Below are 25,938 nucleotides of genomic sequence, written 5' to 3'. Positions count from 1 at the left end.
ATTAAATAATATATAAAGAAACCAAAGCTCTGATTTTCATTTTGCAGATTGGAACTGTCTAGTCAATAGATAACGATCGAAATTTTACTTAATTTACTTTCTTTCGCCTTAACTCATCTTATGACTAGGTATTTGATTTATTCGAGTATGCTCGACTACAAAATCACCTGTACTCCTCGGTGAGTAAAATAATAATATTTTAGTATTTACAACCACGCTAAGAATTCTTTAAATATAATATAATATATTGCACAATATGAATTCTAGAATGCGGTACTTTTAGTTAGCTTTTTATAAATAAAGCTGCTTCTTTCACCTGCGCCAGGCTATTTAATCGTTAATATTGAATAGCTCAGCTAAGCTTTTCTTTAAGTAAATTTGAGGAGAATAAATATACCATTTAAATGTGTGAATCTTCTAAATTTCCAGGCTGTAGCTTTCCAAATTTGTTGATATTTTTTGCGGGGAAATGGGAAGAGGTATCTAAAATGAGAAACATTTCAAATTTGGTTTACTTAGCTTTTATAGTATTTGAGTTATGCCTAAATACTCAACTTGTTTCGTGCATGTTATAGGAGAATATGCCTTATAAATTACAAGTGTCTAGATCTTAAAGTTTTGAGGATGAACACGTTTGTATAGACGGACAGCTCGACTAAGCTCGTTGCCCTGATCAGAAAAATATATATTGTATGGGGATAGGACATGCCTCCATCTGCATGTCACATATATTACCTAAGACTATTAAACTCTTTTATGCCTATTTTAAATGCGTACAGGGTATAATCATTTTGTTGAATTTCATTATGACTGTTGATTTATGCCAAATTCAGTTTCATTTCCATTCCTTATCACATTCATTAATTTATATACTTAGTAGAATTTTACCTAAAGCAAACTGAAATACCTTGATAGGCAGCATTTTGTTTATTGCTCACACTTAACATAAATAGCGACTACAGTGTTAACTCGACAGCTTGAACAGTTGCACACTTGGCAATAATTCGAAGTAAGCCTTATCTGATGCGTGCTGCTTAAAACGTGTTTGGCCCTGAGATAATAACGACAACGTTCCGTTTTTTTTTCTTTTGCTATTTTTAATAATTTTCATTTGATGAGTTAGAAACCTATTCAAGAACCAAGTAATCACCATATTGTGCTGCGGCATTTTGATTAGTTTTTAATCAAAAATCTTTTCCTAATTTATTTCCGATAGCCACAATTGTCTTTTCTGTGGGTATAAAAGTATAGTGTGCACGTTCTTGCGATCAGTTCAGCAAATTCGTTACTCCCGACAAGGATCTCATACTGTGAAACAGCTCAAAGAAAGTCAAAGCGAACAGAGGAAACTATGAAGTACACGATTGGAGTGTGCCTGGTGTTGGCCGCCGCCTGCAATGCTGCTTTCCTTGACAGGCCTGTTAACTTTCAACCATTCGTGGAACTGCAGCATAACGCCATGCGCTCATTGATCTCGGCCCATGCCAGCAACGATGATCCCAACCTGATCAATAACTGCTTCAATCAGTATATTTCGGACCAAATGAATGTTTTGGACAATTACAACAAAATCTACACGGGCTGCGTGACCACAGCCCAAAGGGAGAAGACCGAATTGACCGCCCAGAGCACAGAGAGTCGCAAGGACCTGCTGACCCGCAGCGATGGAATGTGCAGCAGCCTCGGCTCCTGCGATTTGTTGATCGATGGCCTGGATTTCTTCGATTGCTACCGTAATGCGGTAAGTATTTAAACAAGTAAGATATATGTATCAAGGCCGCAGGCGGGGTGGGAATAATAATTTCGTTTTTATAAATCGAGCTTTTAACCAAACTAGTTTCGAAAAACCGAACCAAATAATTGTATCTAATAAATCGTTTGGTTCGACATAACTTTTGATAGAGTGCTTTGACCCCAATCAATACATTTCTCCAATCATATTTGACAAATGTCAATGCTTGCAATGTTTTCAGTAGAACAGACAATTCAATATTAATAAATCATTAAAAACTATATGATAAATGTTCGAACCAACACCTTAATTCAAGCTTTACGAACCGAGTCTTGTCCGGAAGCTCGGATCATTGACATTTTTTTACGGATTCGCAGCCCTAATATGGTTGCATTATGATTGATTACTAAAACCATAAAAATTAGTTAATGTCATATGGAAAGAGGACAGTATTTTGAAAAGGAATATTCTGATTTTTGGAAATTAATTTAAAATTTGAAAACGGCATGCATTTAAAGGCTAAAACAGTTGTCAGCAGTTTTCGTAATGTGATAGTTTATCTTAACAAAAATGTTTCTTCATCATCAATTTAAAATTGTAATTTTTTCCAGTCCGCAGACAGCTACAAAGTGATGTTTACTCTGAACAGCGATGCGAACAGCCAGTTCAATACGATTAGCACCAGATACGGTCTCATCGATTCAGATTTAACCCAATGCGTAGATGAGGCCCGTCTGGAGTATGCGCGCGACCTGGAGAAATGCGATTCGGATTTCAATATCTGTATTTCGGGTGGCGAAGTGACATCTCCACCAACAACTGATAAGCCAGTTGACTCTACACCAGTTGTCACTACCGATGGACCCATTGTTACTACCGAGGGACCTATTGTTACTACCGAAAGACCCATTGTTACTACCGAAGGACCAGCCGTCTCAACTGATGCACCAGCCGTGTCTACTGATGCACCAGCCGTGTCTACTGATGCACCAGCCGTCTCTACTGATGCACCAGCCGTCTCTACTGATGCACCAGCCGTGTCTACTGATGCACCAGCGGTCTCTACTGATGCACCAGCCGTCTCTACCGATGCACCAGCTGTGTCTACTGATGCACCAGCCGTGTCTACTGATGCACCAGCCGTCTCTACTGATGCACCAGCTGTGTCTACTGATGAACCAGCCGTTTCTACTGATGCACCAGCCGTCTCTACTGATGCACCAGCCGTATCAACTAATGCACCAGCCGTGTCTACTGATGCACCAGCCGTGTCTACTGATGCACCTGCCGTCTCTACTGATGCACCAGCTGTGTCTACTGATGCACCAGCCGTGTCTACTGATGCACCAGCCGTCTCTACTGATGCACCAGCCGTCTCTACTGATTCACCTATTGTCTCTACCCAGGGACCAAGCGGCTCTACAGAACCAACCATTCCAACTGAAGCGCCTGTGACAACAACAGAAAGGATGCCAGAGGAAGATATTCAATTGCTGCCACTGACCTTCAGAAGCGCTTTGGACAAGCTAAGGCGTTTTTTCTAAATTTGCGATGTATTGTAGAGTGAATGAGCTTTATCAATCAAGCGGAAAGCATACATAAATAAACTTTATCAATTGATAATTGATAAATAATTCAAAAGTAATGAATATACTTGAATAGTTGCATACTTATAGGGTGCCAAAGAAATTATATTCATTCATTGAGCTTATCAACGAAATTTTGATTAGAAGAAGTCTATAAACACATGTATACATCTGTATATATATATATATATATGTATATATATGTATATATGTACTTATATGACATGATAAGGTCGCTAGATAAATTTACACAGACCTTATATGAGGTTGCCATAAAAAGTTGCTTTGAAATCGATTTATTATTTTCACTGTAACAACGGATCAGCTCTCATAACACACGACACATTCCAGATAGTGTCCACCTATCAATTGATATGCCAATCTAAGTCTTTATATGACTGCTGCGTCGAACATTTACACTTGATTGCGAGAAATTAGTAGGAAATGTTCAATTAGATACCTTTTCAATAACACACTCGACTGTTGTCCGGCCGCTTAAGGCGCCATTCAAAATCTATTGCCAAATGTGTGCGGTACGAGTCGAGAACCAGTTGGGTTGCGAGACCAGACGTCGCCGGCGGCAGCTGTCCGGGCAGCTGGTGCTGGTGCTGCTGCTGCAGCTGCTACTGGCCATTTGCGTGCATGGGGCATGCGGCACAAGTGCGGACAAGACTCTGGGCATAGGCACACCATGGCCGGACACCACACTCGATGACTGTCACGATGAGTACATGCTGGCCAGTGAAAATGCCTCGAGCACCTTTGCCAGAGAGTACGAGCTGTGCGAACTGGCGGCCACGGACGGTCAGCTCGATCTGACCATCAATGAACAGCTGGAACGCGAACAAATCGAACTGGGCCGCAGCGAGTTGTGTGGAAGTTTTGATCAGTGTGATTCACATGACGACGATCTCGAGTACTTTGAGTGTGTCAGGCATAATGTAAGTGCAATACTCTAACAAACAGTGGCTGAAAGCAGTATGAGATTAAATTTGAAGAGCCGTAGCTGCAAAATTGATAAAGATTATCTGTAACTATGCCATCAAAAAATTATAGCCTACGAAAAAAGCTTTAAAAGAACAAATCATCTTGTAAAGAACTTTAACTTAATTATTTTAGAGTTTAGCTGATGGAAGATGCTTAAAAAGCCCATAAAAGCTTTAAGAGAGCTTTAACTTATTGTCGCAATAAAACGTGATAACTGAAAGCTTTACGATTCGCTATCAAGTTCATATTTTAACTACATTTTTTTTTGAGTCTACAAAGCGCAACAAAAAACTCCAAATTAATTATTTGATTTTCACATATTTGTGCTTGACCATAGCAGAACTTCTAAAAAGCTCATTTAAGCTCGAAATAAGTGCAAGCACATATTAAGATGTCAAATATGTGGAATTAAATGCAGCTTTAATGGGTTAAAAAGCAGTTCTTTTAAAACTTAAAACTTATTAAGCAAACGACTTTGAATATACTCTGCGATTCCTTACCAGCGGCAAATTTAATCTAAAGCTCAAGCCTGACTTTCAGCTAGTGTCATTACAAGCATAACTAAACCATTTCTAATGCTTTTACAGGGCAGCCGTAATCTGGACTTGATCACAGAGATTAATTACAATAGCACAAGCGCACATACACGCCTGCGCCAGGACTACGATGCAATTTATAAGACGCTGATGTTGTGCACCCTCGATGCAAAGGTGATGTATATAAACAGCATGCGCGCGGCGTACGAGGAGCTGCATGAATGTCGCAGCGAGGCCGACAACGATGCGGACTGATCAATATATACAAGCATTAGATAGAATTTAGATATTTAGTAAAGCATTTGAAAGACTTTAATCTGTGGTTTTAGCCGAATTCGCCGCCAGCTGCAGGCATTTGTCCAGCGCATCGAATATGCGCGCTGTGCCCAGGACATAGCTCTCCTCGGTGCGATTCGTGCAGCGATAGCGCTCCACATCGATGCTATTCAGCTGCTGTGTGAGACTGAGCGCATTCTCCGAGGCATTGAACGATATGGCATACATCGTGGCCAGCTGCTGCTTCGACTGCCAAATGATGCGTTAACTTGATCATAATTATGTATAAATAAAATTTGGCCATTTGTCGACCTACCAATTTGGAAAAACAGTTGAAATAGTCCAGGACATCCGTAATGTCCAGGCAGCTGTCTATGTAGCCGTCTATGCGCAATGCCGCCTCCCGCATCAGTTGCTGCTCGCCATCCAGCTTGCTCAGCGCAGTGCCACGCACTGTGTCCGCTTGCTGCTGGCAGCCACTGTACGCCGTTGACCAGTTGGCGCCCACTTGCTCCAGCTGCGGCAGATAGCTGGCAAAACACTTCTTCGTATTGCCCGCACCGGCCAGATCGTGGCTCTCCAAATACGCTGTCAAGCTGTTCAGGCTGCGTGGTGCTTGCGCATGCTGCAAAGTCCTTTCTAAAGTCGATTTTCCAATCCCTTAAATTTTTAGCTATTTACCAGCAACTGCGACAGCATCAAAGTTATGAATTCGATTTTCATGTCTGTTTTGGTTAGTGGGCAACGTACTACTGCAAAATGCTGTTAAGGTTCAAGGCATAGGGCTTATTGGTTAATATGACATTGATTCATGGTTTGTTTGTTTACGTTTAGTCGCTGCGTTTGCTCTTATCGCGACGTTTGCGAAAACGAGAAGAAGCTCAGTGCTGCTTAAACTGTAATAGCTAAAATGTAAGGCATACTTTTCTATGCGCCTGTAGCTGCTTGAATAATATGACAAAATAGTTGAATGTACACATAAACATTTAGTCCAAGTAAAATTTAATAAGAATAAAGATGTTCAAGAAAGAAAAATGTCAATTTGATTGTATTGTATACTATATATATATTTTAACTATAAGCAACAAATGAAAATCCCTTAAATTGAGAATAAACTGTTTATTAAGTTGATAAAAGCGAATCGCTTTAAATGAACTCTGGACTCTAACATGCTCGCTTTACTATTTTAAGTTGCATGACGTTTGCAATTTTTAATAAGTTAAGGCTATGCCAAGGGGAATCCTAGAGTAGATAAAAAAAGTCTGCTTATGATAAAACCGGAAGCTTCTTGAAATTGTCATACAGACTAATACAAATTTTTTGGATTTATACCTTGATTATAGTTGCTCAATTTGTGATTTCCTTTTGTTTCATTTTTTTTTTATTATTATTGAAAAATTAAGCCTTTATTTTAAGCATTTATTTAGAATTATAACTTTATAATGACACCTTTTTCATATATAATAAGTGAATTTATATGAATATAAATATATATTGAATACATTTTGATCTTGTAATATTTTATTATGTTGATTATTTCTTTGCTATTGTTAGTTGGAAGACCTAATGCGACCTTCTGGATTTATTGTGTCTGACAATGGTAAATTATACTTATAGTTGTTTGCGTAGTCCAATCATATGCCAGAGAGCAATGACTTTCCCATTAAATATCCGACCCCCAGCTGCGTACATCTCAGCAGGGTTAAGACTGGGCAATTATCGAGAATGTGTTCTGGAGCTTATTTGTTATTAATGTACACGTTATTTATCGGTGTACGAATATTCATATTCAATATCCAATTTTGACTACAGTTGCTGACGTGTAACGTCACATTTTTGGCATACTTTCGATTATTTATGATTGCGATAACACATAACGAAATGCCTAAGCCGATAAGCCGAACAATCGAGTTGCAGACAAATTGGCGCATATATTGGCTTAATATTTCATTAGCCAGGCTAACCGTACCTAACCATACAGCCATACAGCTCGGCTGTAATGAGCCCGAACCTGTGCGAGGCGGCTATCAGTCGAGCGAATGGGGCGGGTATCTATTTTTGGTGTACAGGGTCATAGCTTTATGTGGGCGTTACGTGGGCATCACAAATGCACATGCAAAGCAATTTGAGGGCTCTGGCATAAGTCGTTTTGCGTTGCCGTTTGGGTCGACTTAATGCCACCTAATTGATCGGCGGCCGTAACGGGCTTCACACCTCTCACCTGATGAGGCAGCTATTTTGGTTGCTAGACGCAATTTGACAACAAATTCACTTGCGAATGCATCAATCATTCCCGAACGAACGAACACGCTTCGGATTGTATATAAAGCATTAGCGCCAACTGTGGGCCATGTCCAGTACTTGACGAACCAGAGAGAGCCTCAACATGAAACTACTGTGCAGTGTGCTAATCCTGGCCAGCGTGGCCCTCCACATCCAAGTAATTGAGCTGTGCCATTGGCCACATCAAATAATCAGTTAAAGCAGCATTTGTTTTGTTTTAACGAACCGTAGGCCAAGCCGAGCTCAGTGCAAACGCAGCTGCAGGGCGCCCTGGATAAATATCTGGTGCAAGCGAACAACTTGGATATGGTTTCCGCAGACGTGACCTCTCAGTGCTTTTCCCTGTATCTGCCCATGCTGAATGAGGTGGCTGCCGCTTTCTCCACCTCGTATCAGACCTGCATTACCACATTCAACGAGCAGCTGGCCAATTTGACAGCACAAGCCCAAAAGGATCAGGTCGTCTATCAGCAGGATGTGAGCGGCTTGTGCAGCGCCTTCACCAACTGCGACAACACCACCGGCAATGACACCGCCAGCTTCTTCAACTGCTACGCGACTGCGGTAAGTGGAAATTCTTGAAAGCACATTATTTGCTCATTAAACAACAAATATTCAAATTGCCAATGTGCAGGCCCAAGGCGATGTCTCGGTGATCTATGACATTGCCACCAATGCGGCCAACACCGCCAACACCCTCGCCGAGGCCATGAAGGCCAACCAGGACACGGAATACCAGTGCACCAATACCACCGAGAGCAACTATGTGCGCGACACGGCTGCCACATACGATCTGCTCGACAGTTGCCTGAAGAACGGTGTGCCCACCACCTCGTCGGCTGCACCCTCCACCACCGTGGCACCTTTGAGCACCCAGGGTGTACAGAGTACAACCCAAAGGCCTGCTACAACTGTTGCTAACGTTGTTGCCAGCTCGCCTGCTGCTAGCTCAGCGGCTCCAGTTGTGATTGCCTCGACGGCAGCCACTGTCTAAATTCGGACTGCGTTCTGTTCGGCAGCCAATCAACAAATATATGAGCATTTATCAAAAAAAGAAGAGAAAAAAAAACAGTTTATTTTGGTCTGGATTTCGTTTTGCTATGTTTATGTCAAGGTTATTGTCAGTTGACAGGACATTGCATTTGACAAGTGGTTCGATAACGTTTTATATTTCTCACACTGCCCTCAAACGCTTCTTCTTTTTCTAAAGAAGTTTCCAAATCAGCAACTTGTTCCAATTGTGTGCACATGTGGCAACGCCATGAGCATAAATTGGCAACTCTGCAGCGCATAAATTGGCAACTTCAGCTGACAAGCGACAAGAGGAATTGTTGAATTCAGTTAAATGTGTCAATGAGCTGTCATTTGATAGTTGCTTTTCTCGTAAAAATGTTGTTCAAACCTGTCACTGCAGGGTGGCAACTCTGTGCTGTCATAAAGCTAGAAAAGTTATCTGTTTAATTTTGACAGGCACACACAAAAGTATATTGTTAGGACATTTGAGTTTGATTGAACTGCATGTCAAACCTGCTGGTTACTTTGACAGCTGCATGCGAAAAAATGGCTTTCAAAATAAATTGTATATTAATTAAGTCCATCCTGCACAGAGTTAAATTGAGCATGAATTATAATATTTATAAAAGTATAATTTAATATAACTTTAATATTAACTTTTAACTGAACTTATCGCAGCTAATTAAATTGAAATTTAGACGTTTTCTGGAACACCCCCACACGCGCTGACCTAACGTACGCTTTCAAAATCAAATAATCCCACAACTTAACTGCTGTTTACAGCTATTTCAATGTACACCTGCCAAAATAAAACCTTATCAGAGCCCCCTCCCCAAAAAAAAGAAACGAAATACCAACTGACCGTTCGAATTTTAATTATCGTAGGATCTCTTCACTGTTGCTTTTGACTACTTTTTTGGCTATAAAAATCGCGGACTCGGCAGGCATTCCACTCAGTTCAAGTTGTGTCCGCGAAACGTTAAACATGAGATTCATTGGAAGTGTCTGCCTGCTGGCCATGGCCATCTTTCTGCTAGCCAGCGTGAATGTAATTAGAATTGACTAGCCAAAACTGTCGCAGCCATGTCTAACTTTACCATTGAACAGGCGCTACCAGTCCAAGTGCAGTGCAATGATGGCAGCAATGCAACTCACACCCAGACCTCGGCAGATGGCCAACAGACGCAGACGCAAACTGGACCCGGCTGCCAAACACAAGTCTCGGGAGATGGACAGCAGAGCCAGAGCCAGAATCAAACGGGCAATGGCACCCAGACCCAAACACAGTGCAGCGGTTCCGATTGCGCACCACTGCCGCCCCTCTTCACACTGAAGCCACTCGAATGGAACACCATGAAGCCCCTCGAATGGAACACCATGAAGCCCCTCGAATGGAACACTTTTGCACCAATGCAGCCGTGGAATTAGATATAGACTTTTGAACTGTACGCAACAAATATGCCTCACATCTGTCCAAGTTCCCAACATTTTTGAATATACACAATATATAATTCAGTTCTCGACTTATTTATTTTAATCGACCTTGAGACAAGCTATATAAATTATTATAAAATCTAGCTATCATGGGTATAATTACCAACAATTATTTAGCTCGCTTCAAGCTGTCATAAGTGGAGCCTTAAGCTGTCAGCAGATATAATTGTATTCAATTAATAACATAAATCTAGTTTAAGGCTGTCAAGACTTGAAGCGCTTTGTCAGATAGTTTTAATTCAATTTTTTTTGACAAATGGTATGCAGATTCAATCAAATGTATTTTACTTATTAGTTGCCATGAAAAATATTCAACAATTAGTTGTGCTCTTAGTACACTTTATTTTTATTAGTTCACATAAAGCTTTCTTAAAGCAACACATTTTAAAGCAATTTTTGATCCCGAGGTGACAATTGCTTGTTATAAAATTAAATTTATAATATACAACATTTCTTGAAGGTGTTGTAAACTTAATTTAATAAGGAAAGGCTCAAAATAGCTTTTCGTAATGGTTGGTTGAATTTGTGATAAGGGTTTCGCAGTCAAGGATTTAAAGGAGCAGACATATGGGCATGGAAAGTGATGGGGGGTAGATGGGCATGTGTTGAAGGAGTCTTTCAATATTTATCGATTTAAGGTTTTTCTTGTCATATATACAGTACTGAAACTATGTCAGCGATTCTTATTTTGGTTTTATTAGCAAATATCTGAGCCATCTTTTTGCCTTAAAGCTCTTTATATAAAATAATAATAATGCTCTGTTTTATGCGCTGCTTAAAATTTGACAAGCTGCAGCTGAGATTCTGTCTACGACTTCTACTGCAGCTGTCCAATTGCAATTGTTTGCATAACAGTTGCTGCCCCGCTTTCTCCTGCCCCGCTTCCTCCCCGCCTCCTCAAAGAACTCTTCTAGAACTTCCTGCAGCGCAGTGCTGGAAAGTGTTGCATTAGGTTTTGCAGCAAGTTGCGCCTGCGGCTAATGCAATTTTTCGCTGCTGCGCATATAAAACTTTTTAATGCCCCCCAACTTTTGGCCAAGGAGCTGTGCCGTCTGCTCGCCATCAAGAGATTTCGGGCAACTGCATCCGCTGATGTGCCATGTCAGCGTGTGCAAATAATTGTGCATAAGCGCTACAATAATCAAAGCCAGACATGGCTCGGATATAGAGAGGGAGAGTGAGAGTAGGTGGTTGGTGGCAGTTCCAGTTCCGGAACTAGTTCCAGTTAGCTGCCAGCCGTGTCGCGTCGAAGCCAGCTGGCTCTTAACTCATTTTCTGATTAAAATCTTGGCCATTAAGCGAGCGCGCGCGCTCAAATCGGACTAAACTTTTTTAATGGCACTGACAATAGTTGCGCCTGGTACCGTGGCCCGGTCTGTTCGCTGAGGTAGAGTCAGGCCGCAAAGGGACGCGCGAAAATTGGCGCCTGCAATGAACGACATGGCGCTGAATTCGGGCTAAAATTAAATTAAAACTGTCGTGCAAAATGGGCGAGAAAAAACACAAGAAGCACCAGAAGCCAGAAGAAGTTGAGACTGTGAAAATATTTGCGCCCGCTGCTCCGCTAACCGTGTTATTTTTTTTCGTATTAAAGGAGTCCAGCTGTCAGCGCTGCCAGAGCAACGATGTCAATTAGTTTTTTGAACGGGACGACCTGCCTGGCTGCCGCCCACCACACCACACCTCACCGCACCGCGCCGTTTGGCTCAAGTCAAGTTGGCTTTAAGTTAATTGCATAAGATTTCACTTTGCACTTGCCGCTCGCCCGGGGGGCAAGGGCGGGTTGGCTGTTTCCTTCCGTCTGCCGGTTGTTGTCGCCGTTTTTTAATCAAGTTAAAAGTTATTTTTAAATGAAGTGCGAACAATATGCAAGTGCACTGCAAACATTGCGCCTCGCCCCTTTATCTATCTGGATTCCCATAAATATATCTGCATATTATTGCCCCGCTTCTCTTGTATTTGCCTTTTGCCTGGTCAAGCTAATTAAAACCACATTTTCTTGTGGCTGCGCGCTTTTGTGTCCGAGCCAAGACTTGCCAAATGAATTGTAAATAAATAGAAATACTTATGAACAGCGTGACTTTTTATTGCGGCCCTATAAACGCGCAATGTGCTGTCTGTGACATCACAATATGATTTATATAGAAAAACATTCTACGAGCACATCACGAGATATCATTTACGCACGGTTTTTTATTTATTTTTTTTTTTTTTGTTTTTTTTTGCATATTACGATAAGATATCGTAACGTAAACGAACTACTTAGCTGATATATCAAGCTATTTGTGAACGTACTGAATAGCCAATACCCTTGCTGTCAAAATATCGATAAATTAAAAATAAAATGTAATGGATACTAGAACAACTGTCAAATCGATAAACTATATATATATTAAATTGATACCTGAATTGGGAAGATCTTTGCTCGATAAGGTATGTATAAATCAAATTGATACTAGAATTGAAAAGGCTACTGCTTGAAACATATCGATAAACTAAAACTAAATTGATTAAAATGCGGCTAATCAAAGTATTTAGAATTTGATTTGATAAAATATCAAGTCTGCAATTCTATTTGATTATTTGATTATTTTATGGTTTTTGAGTTAGAAATTTTTTTAAACAAAACTCATAAAAAAGTTAAAGGATTTCCTAGCTTATCATATTATACAATTTTTAAATTAGTGCTTGTTTAGCCACCGCTTAAAATCGAGAGAGAAGAACTAGAAACACAGAGAGAAGAATTCCAATTTCTCAAATTGAAAGAGCCTCAGCAAGTCTCATTGATATATTTCGACCCACAGCATCCACAGCTTATTTAGACACAATTTAAATGCCTCTATCAACCCAATTAGTCATGCTAATTAAATATGAATGTTTTTTTTCTTTTTTATGGGAATGGGAGTGCTTAGTTTCATGTGCACCAGCCTTTTCAACTGAATGCCCTCGTCAAGCCTGTAAACAAAGCACTTTTGCTGTGAACACAGACATGAAATTGTTCTTGGCAAACTCTAGCGCCATGAAGGCCACTCGAAAATCAAGCTGTTTGCTATGCTGAATTGAGTGAGTTAAGCTTTTAGCTGCAAGTAAACCACTTTTTTCTACACTTAAAATAATAAATAACGCTTGAAGCTCTTAAACGATGCAACAGCTGTGCTCTCACATAGTTGTGATGCTGTCCCGCTAACACAATATTAAATGAAAGAATTCCATAAAAAAATCAAAATAGTTCAATAAACTCTAGACATAAATATGAAAGCAAAAGGTCACATAATAAAAATAAATCAACAATAAGGTGTATATTTAAAGCTTTAAACGCGCTTGTTATTACAAAATGTGTTCCATTTAAAGCTTTAATACACTGTAAAGCTTTAATAGCAAGCGCATTGAGCTTAGATCTTACTGTAAGATAGCTTATTGAGCTTTGCGATTGACATCAGTGAAAAGAAATAGGTCTCATATATATCTATGATATCTATATATCTGATTCAATCTTAAAGCTCTTTTTGCAAGTTCGCGCAGAATATAGCGAGCTTTAAGTTGTTGAGTTGCGCAAGTATACTTTTTCTTGATTGAATAGGTATTTGTATTGCCTCTTGTTAATTATATTTAGTATTTAAATGCAATTAATATAATTGCAGGGTATTCAATGGCTGGTCATTATGTGCTTGTTCAATACGTTTAGGTTGCGTGCTCGCCACGCTTGTTGAATTTCATTTGTCATTAGTTAGATCTCTTTATATTTTTAACAAATTATCTGCGCTGGCAAAGCAGACAAGCACAGCACAACCGCACACACATACACACATACACACGCACACAAACGCATACATACTAACCGGCAATTGTGGGTGCTTTACACCTGCAAAGCCGTTGATTGATGATGTGAGCAATTGATAATGTGAGACCAGTCAAGCGGGTGGCGCGCGCGTGAGTGCTGGGCGGTGGCTACGCTAATTGGCGCCACAGTCGCTTAGGGGCGGGTTGGGGGCGGGTCATGCTGACGGGGGGTTTGGGCTGCTTAAAAATGTAAAGCATGCTTTCGCCTCATTCTAGTTGTTTTGTTTTTAATTTTTTTCGTTTTTTTCTGGCGTATTGTATTTACAGCAGAGTTTTTTGTCGCCTCTTATTTTTTTGCTGCCTGGGCTAATTGAGCGCTTAAAGCGGATTTCGACGCGCGTTTTACTTGTATTTTTTTTAAGTTTTTTCTTTCAGGTTGCTCTTGTTTCAGCATGCCTTCTAATTAGAGCGTCTAAAGTTAATTGCAATTTGAGGCACTTGCCGCGACAGTTACTTTGGCTTGTCACGTTTTTCACTATAGACGACTTCATTGACAGCATCAGCTGCTGCCCAGTAGAAGTCGTAGTCGCGCGATACGCGGCTACGTGTTGGATTGAGATAAAGGGAAATACTACGTATGTGAAAAAATGTAGTTCTCTCTCTCACTGTCTGTCTCTGTTGAGTTGTCAGTTGGTAAAAATTTTCTAATTTTCTACTGCAGTGATTTGGCATGCAGAGTGGTTCTGCGAGACTGCGACTTCTGTCTCTTCAGTGTCTCTCTGACTGGGACTCTGACTCGATTTCGTGTTTGCGGACTCTGGACTCGTTTCACTGATTTATGCGCATCAATAAGTTGCCCGAGTGCGATACTTAGGCGAAATGTGCCGCAATGAGACGTGGACAAGCAGCACGGCCAGCACAAGGAGCTCAGGAGCAGTACGGAGCTGCGGAGATAGAAGCCAAATAACAGTCAGCAGCAAGCACGTTCGCCTGCAGCAAATGCTACTGCTCCTCCTGCTGCTGCTGCTGTTGCTTTTGCTGCAGCTGCCCTGGCCAAAATAATGATTTGCATTTTGCATTTTCAGTTTTCCGATTTCGATGTGCGATTTGGTTTTAGCTGCGGCTCTGCTATTTCTTTGCTTCATCTCCCTGGCCGTTCCCAGTAGCTTTGAAAGATATATGGGCTCAAGTCGTTGGCCGCATAAAAAATTGCAAAACTTTGGCGCCGCCGACTGTGGCCGAGCCAAAAGTTTTTTAAAGCGGGCGCTAATGAGACGCCGCCATGCGCACGCCACAAATAAAAAATTTCCAGAGAAGTTAGCACAACCCGATTGCCAGTTACCCCTTGTTCTGCATGTGGCTAGACTTTTTAACAAATAGGTAAAAATTTGCTTGTTAAATATATTACATTTTAAATGCAACCCACGTTGGGCGCCATCCTCGCCCGTTTGCTGATCTAACGTGTATTTATTATTCACTTATCCAAATTTTATAGTAACATAAGTTGTAGATTTGGAAGATTTGCCTTAACAATTTCATTGAAATATTAAATTTCTTTCAACTTTATATATCCCTATGTCACCCACGTTGGGCGCCAACTTCTATTGATTGCTTATATTATCAATGTGTAATGTATATTTAGTGTACACTTCGAACTCTTTTGAGTTTTCATTTTTTAAGTAGCAATAAAATTACAATATAATTTATCGCTAATGCACTTTCCAAAGGCCCCTACGTTGGGTGCCACCAAATATTTTCATATATTTATCGCATACGGAAATTTGATCAGCTATATGAATGTTTATAGTTATTCTGTCATAGATCTGACTGGCAGGATCTTAAATAAAATAGGTTCCACGTTCAGCGCCTTGAAGAACAGTTTTCTTCTTGTTATGAGCTCAATATGCGGAATCTTAGTCTACTGCGCCACTCAATAGAACAGTAATGTAATGCTTTCGATTGAAAAATTTTTTCATGCCATATTTTAAGTGAAAAAAAATTGCCTGTCATGCTCGATTGTAGATTCATTTACAGGGTATACAAAGCCTGGGCGAGTCAAATAATTCATTTCTGCGCTTTTGTTTGTCAGCCACGTTTTGTGTTTATTCCTTTTCTTCTCGTTTTTTCGGTAGCTCTTCTCTCTTCTTTTTTTTTTTTGCTGTTGCGCTTATCTTAATGGTTCAAAGGTTACGCACAGGCCTGAGGAGACAGCGAGCGCTTCCGACGAGTCGCCCGCTGAGCTAACGGTCAGCTTCAGTTACATTTACAGTTACAGCAAGACAGTTTCTGTTACAGTTACAGTTACAGCATCTGCATTCAAAATGGCCGCACGCCCATTAAAAGCGCGAGCCCCAACTGTGCACAACGGTGGGTCCCAGCCAGGACGCGCCCAGTGCGAGACCTTGCCGAGATTAGGCCTTCTTATAAATGGGCTTATGAATCGGTCTCGATAAGGCCAAAAAAAAACATCAAATAGAAAATAAAGTCGTTGGGCACAATTAAGCAAAGAGCCCGCGCATAACTTGTCGCAACTTGTGAGCAACTCGAGTGGCACGTTATGAATTTTGTGGCATTACTCAATTCATCGGGGAGTAGGTGCTTGAAATGTAATGTCAAATTGCATGCAACATGCAATTAAAATCGCACAGGCAACGCGCATTTAATTAATTTGAAAATTACGCTTCACATGTGTGGAAGCTTAGTGCCGTACTAAGTTTTAGGCGCCTGGCCGGGTGGAGAGGGTGGAGTGGGTTGAGTGGGTTGAGTGGGTCGGTTGGCTGTTAGCGCTGCTTCAGGCTCAGCACTCAACTCATTTGCTAAATCAAGCATGCACCACTTAAATTTTCATTAGACTGCTTTCTTTGACTATGACTGCGCCTGCAACCGCCCCACGACTTGGGCTGATGGTTAGCTGGGTGTGGGAAAATGTAGGAAAAACCGCAAGCAGCGCACTTTGTCTTAATGATGTTAAGGTGAATTTAAACTTACGTGATTTTTACGTGCAGCTGCAGTAATTGCAGTAATGGAGCCAACTGGCAGAGAGAAGACTGTACCAACAAGTAGGCGGGGTCGACTGGAAGATGCTCTGCAACAGACAAGAAGAAGAGTTAGTTATGTTAGCTGTAAGATACACTGTAATTAGGTCAATAGGGTGTGACGAAGCATCTCCTGTAAATGTAATGCGCCATAGCACAGTTTCCTATTTACGTATAGGGCTTAAATTTTGTACAATTTTATTTACAAAATATAATTTATTCAACTTATTTATGAACAACGCGAAAGATGTGAAAATTTCAGAATGCGAATACGCAAGGTTTATGGCATTAAAACTTGCCTTTTAAATTTCCTTTTGTGCATTCGTGAGCATTTTTTTTAACTAGAAATAAATTATAATATCTTCAGCACCTGTAGAACCTTACATATACATACAGAAAGGAAAGAGACTATCAGCAGTTAAGAAATTAAATATAAATATATACGCCAACTAAGATTTTTCTGGCTGACACATTCAACTCTTATTAAGCAAATTAAATATTTACAGGGCATAAAGAAGAAGACAGCCAACATGATATATGCTCACGTATATAGCAAATATGCTGGTCAAATCATTTTGCAATACGCATAGTGAGCAATAGAGAGAGTGGGAGAGAGAGCGAGTGAGGGGGAGATTCAGCTGCAGCTGCAGAGTTGAAAGCCAACAACCTGCTTAGGGCCAAGAGATTCAACTTTGTATACGTGCGTTCGTGTGTGTGTGTGTGTGTGTGTGTGTGCTGGCACATGTGCGCACGTATTAGCCATAAATATATGAGACACATCGGGATGTGGCAGAGCAGAGGAAAGTTGGTGAGAGGTAGGGAGGGGGAGGGGGCACCTGCCTGGTTGCTTGGCATATTGGCGCTGCCAAAACGAAATCAAACCATAAATTTAACACGTTTCAACATGTGCAGCGCCTGGAGGTTGCCGCAGCTGAGTGCAGTCGCCAAGCGGCTAAATCGATGCCCTGAACTTTGCCCCTACGAGCGAGAAATGGCAGCTGTAGAAATGCAAAGGCATTACGTATACGCAGTGTTAGCTGTCGCTGGCATTTAACACGATGAAAACGCAAGCAGCATGTCATATGCAAAGCCACGTGCCAGCTGATGATCCCGCCTCGCGTGCCAAATGAATCACCATTTAATATTACCAAGCAGCAGCAGCGGCGGCAGCTGTGGCAGTGGCAGTGGCTGTGGAATGTGGCAAAGGAATGTGGCAGCATACAGCTGTCAAATACCGCCTACTAGTTTTTAACTTCCAAATAGAAAGGGGCGCGTGTCAGATTCTTACCACAACAAAATATTATTTGGGAGCCCGCACGCAGCACGCAACAACAAAATAATTTGGGGGCTTAGCTAACAGTTCGAATCTGAATCTGATTTTCTAGATTTGGGGTATTTGAATCGTAATTTAAATAAATCATATATACATATTTTGAAATAACAAAAGACACACAAAGGGCGCAAAGAGCAACGGAGACTCTTAAAGCCGTTAAAAAATAAAATGATTTCAAAGTTAACTTTTATATTACGAGAAATTAAAAAAAAATTAAAAATATAAAAAGGTATTTGGAACCAAAACATATTTAAAACTAATATGGTTCGGTTCAGGTTTGGGTGTGGCTGTTCTTTATCCAAATAAACAGGTTTAAGGTAATGGGCCACATGCTTCATATCCTTGTTTGTTATATTAATAGCGAAATCTGAAGTTGATAAAAAAGGTTTCAAAAACATGATATCAAATAGTATATTTATTATTTTTGACATTATATATAATTCATAACAATTTATTATCAATTTTTATATTAAATTGTATAAGGTTAATTTTTAGTATCATAAAACAAATATTTTCTGATTAAAAAAAAATAAAATATATATATATATATATATATATTTATTTAATGATTCAACCAATTGAATACAAATATAAACGGATATATGTAAGAAAACATATCTTGTTTTTAGGAATGTCTGAAACGATTGCATTTATTTATTATTCAGCCAGATTTAATTTTTTGTCATATATATTAAATTTCTTAGCGTGAAACGTACCAGATTTAAACGCGAGCACATCTTGTTTAATCGTGCGTGTTCGTGTCACGAAAGCGAACACGACCCGCACCCAAGTCTACAACCCGCTCCACAATGCCAGCAAGGACGTGCGTCTGGTTGGTATTTAGACAGCAGCAGCAGCAGCAGGAGGCAGTCCAAAGTTGACCATATCGAATGAGCTCTGAACGGTTGCAGAATGGCGCAAGGGTAGACAGAGGGGGGTGAGTGGGGTCCTTGCGGTAAGGGGAGGCTCGGGCTAACCGCAGCGGCAATTTCAGCGCTGTCAGCGGCCAAATGCTGTAGCCAGGACGCTGTCAAGGAAACGCAGCGAGCGCTGCCAGCGTTTCCTGTTGCTCGCGGCTAACGGCACAAGGCTTAGCACATGCGTGTCCATGTGTGTGTGTGTGTGCGTGTGTGCATGGATATGTGTGCGTGTGTGTGTGGTGGGCCATGACGCGCTTGAATTAAATAAACAGCAAAATCAGAATCATCAGAATGGCTGGCTTTATCGCCTGCTTCAAAGCGGATTTCCCACGCCCACACACACATACGCACGCACACCCACCAAGCACACACACACACACACACGCACACACACATGCACAGCCCACGCTTAGCAAACCTTATCGAATTGCACACATTATCGTTAGATTTTAGTGGGCCAAGGAAATTAATTTCTTGAGTAAACCCGTGTTCAAGTGCTTAGAGCAGCTGCCCTGACATGTAATTTCGTGTATTTGGGGTGGCCGCTTTAGGGCGGCATATGCGCCGTTGGGCGTGGCTGATGAAACATGTGGCGCCCATAATCATCACAAGAGCCAGAGCCCAGAGGGCGCTGGGGGGGCGTGGTATTGAAAGCTGTTGCTATTATCGATTTGGCTGTCTTAAAAGAACGTTAATACATGAGAGCGTTATTTGAAATTAAATTCAGTCCCCCTCCCCCCGGTTCCACACTCCTTGGATGCTCGCTCATGTTGCTTGCCTTGAATCGATCCACTTGGTGGTACTCAGCGCCAGGCAACAAAATCTCGTTAATATTGCAGAAATTCACATTGCACATAATTAAATTGTGTGCTGTTAATGGAACATGCATCAAGATCAACAACAACAACAATAACGAGCTAAACAACAACAAGATGAAACAGTTGTTTGGCCTTTAAGGAAGATTTAATACCCTTTCACAAATGTGGCTTATATGAGCTGTAATAAGCTGATTTTAATCAGACTGAGATATTTTATATCATGAGAGAAGGCTGCAAAACTGAAGCTCAAGCTGGATTATTTGAAGGAAAGCAGAAAAGAACCAAATTTTAATCTTAGTGCAAAATATTAAAAAAAAACTTATTTTTAAATTATTTTAATGTTATTTTAATATAATATGTGTGTTCAAAATATCTGGAAAAATGCATAAAAACTTCCTTTCCCACTAATAGTATATATTTGGCAACTATATGATGTATTTGTGTTAGCTAACTCTGATATATATACTAAGAAAAACAGAAAATAAAGCGTAGTAATGTTTTTAATCAAGAAATAGATACACATATGCATAGCTATACTTCTGCTCATCTTGAACGAGTAAATATATATTCATAAGTATATTTTCTATATACCTAATGGACTCCGACTTGTTTTTCCCACATATCGTCTACAATTTGTAATACCTAATCTGATATACTCTGGCATTAGCCAAACTCAGTTGTAAATTGTGAAACTTAGCAGCTGGCTCAAGCATGCGGCAATTAGTTTTCATTGACAGCGCCAAATATGTAAACCGCCCTCTCACTCTAGGCCACTTTCTGTCTCTAGCTGTCTCTCTCTCTCTCTCTCTCTCTCTCTCTCTCTCTCTCGCTGTCTCGCACAATCTCTCACTCTAGTGCTGGCTGTTGTGGACATCATAATATATGGTCTTGTGTGTGCGGCATTAGGCACATAATTTCACATTGAGAATCAGTGGATGTCAATAAAATGCCAAATCGCATGACAACAAGCGGATTTCATGTTAGCCAAAAGACGCACACATGCACACACTCACGCACATGTTTACAAGTAGCCTATAGCGCTTGTGCGGGGGGGAGGGGGGGGGGGTGCGAGTTCTTCGTAAAAGCTGTTGTCGCTGTCAGCTGCTTAGTTACTTTAACCAAATATGGCCATTATTATTATTATGGCCAATGGGCTGTGCGTGTGTGTGTGTTGTTGTGGCTTACAACTTTTGCTTGGCCGAAAATCAAAATAAATGACGACGATCAACAACAATTGTCATTTGTTATCCTATTAGCCAGGCCAAGAAATTGCCGCAGCTCCATACATTAATGCAAACGCTTCTAATGGAAATCAACACATGCCCCAGCCCCCCTCCGGGCTAATGCTAGCCACTGGCTCGCCCCGCCCCTGTTTCCAAGTAATAAAGCAATAAATGCTTAGCAGCAACTCGACCACAAAATCAACTATTAAATCCGGTTAGCCTTTTGGGCCAACTGATAAATATGGCCCCATAAATATTGTACAAATTTATATAGACAGTCGACTTAGGGCCCAAAAATTATGTGCGTTAATGTGCGTGGCAGTTTTTGAAAAAAACGGCCAATGCATTTTGGGAAAAACGAAATCAACAATTTTTACTTAAAAACCAATACCAAATGGAAATATCTTGATTACAGTACAAAGTCGACTCATACAAATTGTTTTCTAAACGTCAAATCTTTTATTAATAAATATAGTTAAGGATATACTTGGCTTCTACAGGTTTCGGTTGGAAGCTGGTTCTGAGCTGAATAGACTGAGCAATAAAATTAAAAGCAAATCAATTAAGAAGTTCTTTAAAACAATACACAGTACGAACTCGCTCAACGCAACCTATTAAAATGTGGCCAATTGCGAAAACTGAGGTGGTTGCAAAAACCGAGGGAAAATTTTCTGTAGGCCACGAGACCTATTTCCAAAAAGAGATGCTTTTGCTAACCATTAAAATTAAAGTAAATCGTATAGTTCTGTGTTCAAAGCAAGGATTTCATTTTACTTTATTTATTTTTTGAAAAATTGAGAAATTGTGGTCTGGTGTGCAATTATCAAGGAGTTGCGTTAAACGAGGGTTGCGTTGAGCGAGGTCGTACTGTATATTTTCGATAAAAATGAAATTAAATTGGGTCTACATTTTTCAGATAGTTTTGGAATATATTGAACTCGTGATTAAATTTGAATAAAACCCTCTACCTCGAATGTGCATGAATGGGAGCTTCATCTAACGAACTTTTCTCGCAGTGTAATAAAATGGCAGCAACTGTGTGCTTGCGGCTTGCTTTCATTCAATTATAATTTTAATGGACTGCCACCTGGCCAATATTGGCTGGCCGCAATAATGGTCAACTAGTGTAGAGTCGGATGAGTATTGGCCAATTGTAAATACTCATATCTAAGCCATTTGGTTGGGAGCATAAAAGCAAACGGAGCTCATTAAACAAACAAAAACACATATAAACGGAAATGCAAATATGCCAGCGGAAGTATTACAGTGCGCACAGGACAACAACAAGGAGGACAGCCACACAGGATATCCTTCGAGTGCGAAGCAGCCATAAAAATTGCATGCGACAATTGCTGGGAGTACAATGGGCAATTGTAAGCCCCATAGATAAGTATTACGAGTGTTATAAAGTGTGGTAATTGTGGCCTGATGACCACTTCAAGCACTACACACAGAGAGAGAGTGAGAGAGAGAGGGGGGGCGGGGGAAGGAGGGAAAGAGACAGAGCGCACATCGCTTCATTTCTCAGCACATCCTGTGGCGATGCTTCATGTCCTGCATGAATATTTGAAGCAGCTGCTTTGCTCGAGTTGAGAGGCACTTGAATTCGATTTTGATGTTGATTGATAATGTGTAAATATTACCGTAGCCTTTGGTCAGCTTCACCCACACAGGTCAAGTTGGGATATTCGATAGATTTTCCAACGTTTAATGAACCCAACTGCATCTTGATTTATTTGGTCTAGACCATTTCGGGCAAGCTGAAGCTAAAACAATTTGTTTTTAATTCTTTTGTCTGGAGACACTAGAAAAGAGGCTCGAATTAATGAATAAATGCATATCTACATATTCATGTTTATACCGAGGGCGATTTAAAAGTACTGGCAAACGTTCTAAAGAATAGCTTAATAAAAATAAATATAACTTTTAATGGTTGGAATGTCTAGAAATTTTGTATTTTTATGACGTATGCTTAAATTTTATTGTGATTTCAGCCAAACTCTGATATAATAATGAATTTTTCGCTTATATATGTTTAATGTATGTAAATGTTTGCCTGTTGTCAATTTAATATTAATTCTGCCGGGCTGAGTACAAGTTACATTGAATAAAAATGGAATAAAAGAGGCATTTAAACCACAAAACTGTTGGATGCAAGGTTAATGTTATGTTACAGATGCAACTTAATATGTTAAATAACATGCGCTGTTAATATTAAGCCGGCATAACAGGCAGAATGATTAAAGTTAATTATATGGATGTGTGTTTCATACGTAACAAAGTGCAAACATATATTAGGCCAAGAGCCAAATCTATACAACATGGAAATATTTGAACACTTGCAGTTTTTACATTTTATACTTATGAATTTCAACAATTTTCTGCTAAGGCAATGCGAAGAAACTGGCATGCGTTGTTTCTTGCTTCATCCCTTTTGATTCTGTCCAATATTGACTCTTGCAGTTTGCATTTGGAAAACTCATCAATGAAAAAAACCTGATTACAGCAATGACAGCTTCATGTCTTGCGGTTGCTTCCGAAAAATATACATATGTAGTCTAAACAGCAAATGTTTTTTTATGACAATTTTATCAGATTAATAAAATAAGTTCCAGTGAAAAAAAAATTATATAATAAAACAGCACATTTTTTGGGAAAAAACATTCTGAAATGATGCATACTATCCAAGGCTTCACAATTGCTATTGGGATATTCTCATACGAAAGGATGGGATGATATATAAATTCATACATCAAATATTTATATGGCTGTGCGTTCTGCCAGCGTCGCAGTTGGAGCAATTGGGTTTACGAGCAGAACACTTTTTATGGCATTCAGTTTAAGACATTTTTATTGTCTTTGTCTTAGACCTGTTCAATTTTATTACATTTCTGTTGTTGCTAGTTCGAGCAATTAAAGTAAATTTGCATCGATAAGGCTCCAATAGCGATAATTGATTTTTGGCATTTAATTGTAGGTATTAAATTGTCCCCAAAAATTGGCCAAACGCTGAAATTAAAATGATTAAATTACTTGCCTAGTGAAGTGCGTGCAAAGTGATTAAATATACGGGGGGAAATTCGGTAAACTTTTTCGAAAATAGATTTTTATTTGCAAACATTTATGGAACGCACCTCGCAGCTATATTTCATTCGGTCAGAGTTCACTTCGTCGTGCCCTTTGCGACCTGTTTGACTGCATGAGCACCACATATAGTGCGAGAGTGTCCCGAAGTTCACTTTGTTTGAGTCGATTCAAAATGCTGAGATTAGTGGCAAATTTGTCAAGCCGGCCAAAGGGCAGGGGCTGAGGCAGTATGGCATGCCTGCCTCTCGGTCATTGCTGAGGAGAGGAGGAGGAGGAGGGGGGGGGGGGGCATCATGCTCTAGTGAACAGTCACCATATGGCTATAAGCGCCACAATATGGCCAATGTCAACAGAGAATGAGGTCAACTATGGGCAGGGCGTCCGTTCCAGGCGCTGTTCAAGGCGCAACTTTGCGGCCATTGCCAAAGTATTTTAATTGGATTTGGTATGAAAAAAGTAGAGCGATTTAGCTTTCGAGTGCGCGACTACCAGATACCCTGTACCCAGCAAATTAAATTACTTTTGTGTTAATTGTCCGATTGTTATAACATTTTCAGAGCTTTAACTATTCATTGACCTTTTTATTTAATGGATTCGAGTGGAGGATGTAACCAAAAAGTTAATTATTTCTGATGCTGTCTTTACCTCTTATAAGCTTATAGATATGGTCCAAGAAGTGAATATCTATCTATATATCGATTTTTGTCAAAAAAAAGAGATTCACTAATTAATATATTTTTGAAGCTTAAAGTCTGTAGAACTTCCGACTTCCATCCGTGAGCTATTTCCCTTTCGCAGGCACTATATACCCTTTTTTCTTGACCATTTCCATTGGCTACAGGGTATTGGAAAAAAGTTTTTATGCCGCAAAAGTCTGGGACAGGGCTCAACATTTAACACAAACATTTATAATAAACTAGCTGCTAATTTACTTTGACTGTGTGCCGAACATAAAATTGAAAAGCCAAACAGACGGCCAGGTAGAACAACACACACACATACACTCATTGCGCGCGCACACACACACACTCACACACACACGGAGAATGTTGTGGCGAGGCACCTGCAGTTATTTAGGGCTTTGACTCCACTTTACTTAGCTGTTGGCTTAACTGCTGTCCAAATCAAAGTCCGGGCAACACACACAGTGGTGGCAAGAAGGAGAGGGTGGGCATAGACAAAACAGGGCGTGGCAGCGCGCCCTTTTTATGGGGCCAACAACAGTTGCTGGTTGTCTTCTTGGCACTGGCTCTGGCTCGGCTTGGTGCTAACCTTTGTCAATTTATGTGTTTCATTATTAAACTTTGCCACCTGACGCACATTTAGCAACAGCACACACACACACACAAACACACGCGCACACATACACGGCTTGACCATAATAATTGGCCAAGTGTTGGGCCGTGGTGTACTGAACAAATAATGGCTAAAAATCAATTGAATTGTAGATGCCGGGTTAAACATAAGCGCAAACACGCGCCCAGCTTCCAAGTAAATAAAAACATCGTAAAGTTAAAAAGGACTCCCAGTACATACACGCATACATACATACATACATATAGATATATCCTGTGGCAGTGCTTAGCTCTCGGCTGCCTTTTACACACACGATTGAATGCGGAATTTATGCGGCGTAATTTATGAAAACAAAAACCGGAAGCAATATTTTTGCTATGTTTGCCGGCTGCTTGTTGTGCGAGTGTGCGACTGTGTGTGTGTGTGTGTGCTTCTATTGAGTGGCCAAAGGCAGTGCGCTCCGACAGACCATTATCCCTGTATCTGCACACACACACACACACGCAGTCAGAGCACACCACAAGAGCACACACTCACA

The 25,938-nt window shown here is 40.4% G+C and overlaps 5 protein-coding genes across 5 annotated transcripts; 4 read left to right on the top strand and 1 right to left on the bottom strand.

The window, feature by feature from the left end:
* Window positions 1–1,227: 1,227 nt before the first annotated feature.
* Muc55B (Mucin 55B) lies at window positions 1,228–3,350 on the top strand. The gene is made up of 2 exons (XM_064687141.1): window positions 1,228–1,741; window positions 2,344–3,350. Exons 1-2 carry the CDS (start codon window positions 1,352–1,354, stop codon window positions 3,274–3,276), a joined length of 1,323 nt encoding a protein of 440 aa, XP_064543211.1. The 5' UTR covers window positions 1,228–1,351; the 3' UTR covers window positions 3,277–3,350.
* A 431-nt stretch (window positions 3,351–3,781) lies between these two features.
* Window positions 3,782–5,157, top strand: LOC135431997 (uncharacterized). The gene is made up of 2 exons (XM_064687434.1): window positions 3,782–4,259; window positions 4,893–5,157. The coding sequence occupies exons 1-2, from the start codon at window positions 3,843–3,845 to the stop codon at window positions 5,094–5,096; spliced, it is 621 nt and encodes a 206-aa protein (XP_064543504.1). The 5' UTR covers window positions 3,782–3,842; the 3' UTR covers window positions 5,097–5,157.
* Window positions 5,118–5,873, bottom strand: LOC135431999 (uncharacterized). The gene is made up of 3 exons (XM_064687435.1): window positions 5,799–5,873; window positions 5,434–5,742; window positions 5,118–5,366 (listed from the first exon to the last, which is right to left on the bottom strand). The coding sequence occupies exons 1-3, from the start codon at window positions 5,838–5,840 to the stop codon at window positions 5,154–5,156; spliced, it is 564 nt and encodes a 187-aa protein (XP_064543505.1). The 5' UTR covers window positions 5,841–5,873; the 3' UTR covers window positions 5,118–5,153.
* Window positions 5,874–7,408: 1,535 nt separating this feature from the next.
* Window positions 7,409–8,457, top strand: LOC135431642 (uncharacterized). The gene is made up of 3 exons (XM_064686880.1): window positions 7,409–7,557; window positions 7,632–7,964; window positions 8,035–8,457. The coding sequence occupies exons 1-3, from the start codon at window positions 7,504–7,506 to the stop codon at window positions 8,392–8,394; spliced, it is 747 nt and encodes a 248-aa protein (XP_064542950.1). The 5' UTR covers window positions 7,409–7,503; the 3' UTR covers window positions 8,395–8,457.
* Window positions 8,458–9,300: 843 nt separating this feature from the next.
* On the top strand, window positions 9,301–9,929 carry LOC135431893 (uncharacterized). The gene is made up of 2 exons (XM_064687293.1): window positions 9,301–9,462; window positions 9,522–9,929. The coding sequence occupies exons 1-2, from the start codon at window positions 9,400–9,402 to the stop codon at window positions 9,840–9,842; spliced, it is 384 nt and encodes a 127-aa protein (XP_064543363.1). The 5' UTR covers window positions 9,301–9,399; the 3' UTR covers window positions 9,843–9,929.
* Window positions 9,930–25,938: the final 16,009 nt, after the last annotated feature.

This window comes from Drosophila montana, unplaced genomic scaffold (assembly GCF_035044405.1).
Source record: "Drosophila montana isolate Dmon_TW-CO22-7 unplaced genomic scaffold, ASM3504440v1 contig_3200_1, whole genome shotgun sequence".
In the NCBI taxonomy this organism is placed as follows: domain Eukaryota; kingdom Metazoa; phylum Arthropoda; class Insecta; order Diptera; family Drosophilidae; genus Drosophila; species Drosophila montana.
This window is presented reverse-complemented; position numbering and strand designations above follow the sequence as displayed.

What these genes read in the sequence shown, in the direction of transcription:
- LOC135431642 (XM_064686880.1), top strand. Translation starts at nt 7,504, where the DNA reads ATGAAACTACTGTGCAGTGTGCTAATCCTGGCCAGCGTGGCCCTCCAC. An exon ending in GCGTGGCCCTCCACATCCAA is followed by an intron (nt 7,558 to 7,631) that starts GTAATTGAGCTG and finishes AACGAACCGTAG; the next exon opens with GCCAAGCCGAGCTCAGTGCA. An exon ending in TCAACTGCTACGCGACTGCG is followed by an intron (nt 7,965 to 8,034) that starts GTAAGTGGAAAT and finishes GCCAATGTGCAG; the next exon opens with GCCCAAGGCGATGTCTCGGT.
- LOC135431997 (XM_064687434.1), top strand. Translation starts at nt 3,843, where the DNA reads ATGTGTGCGGTACGAGTCGAGAACCAGTTGGGTTGCGAGACCAGACGT. An exon ending in TTGAGTGTGTCAGGCATAAT is followed by an intron (nt 4,260 to 4,892) that starts GTAAGTGCAATA and finishes ATGCTTTTACAG; the next exon opens with GGCAGCCGTAATCTGGACTT.
- Muc55B (XM_064687141.1), top strand. Translation starts at nt 1,352, where the DNA reads ATGAAGTACACGATTGGAGTGTGCCTGGTGTTGGCCGCCGCCTGCAAT. An exon ending in TCGATTGCTACCGTAATGCG is followed by an intron (nt 1,742 to 2,343) that starts GTAAGTATTTAA and finishes AATTTTTTCCAG; the next exon opens with TCCGCAGACAGCTACAAAGT.
- LOC135431893 (XM_064687293.1), top strand. Translation starts at nt 9,400, where the DNA reads ATGAGATTCATTGGAAGTGTCTGCCTGCTGGCCATGGCCATCTTTCTG. An exon ending in TTCTGCTAGCCAGCGTGAAT is followed by an intron (nt 9,463 to 9,521) that starts GTAATTAGAATT and finishes ACCATTGAACAG; the next exon opens with GCGCTACCAGTCCAAGTGCA.
- LOC135431999 (XM_064687435.1), bottom strand. Translation starts at nt 5,840, where the DNA reads ATGAAAATCGAATTCATAACTTTGATGCTGTCGCAGTTGCTG. An exon ending in TGATGCTGTCGCAGTTGCTG is followed by an intron (nt 5,743 to 5,798) that starts GTAAATAGCTAA and finishes AGGACTTTGCAG; the next exon opens with CATGCGCAAGCACCACGCAG. An exon ending in TCAACTGTTTTTCCAAATTG is followed by an intron (nt 5,367 to 5,433) that starts GTAGGTCGACAA and finishes ATCATTTGGCAG; the next exon opens with TCGAAGCAGCAGCTGGCCAC.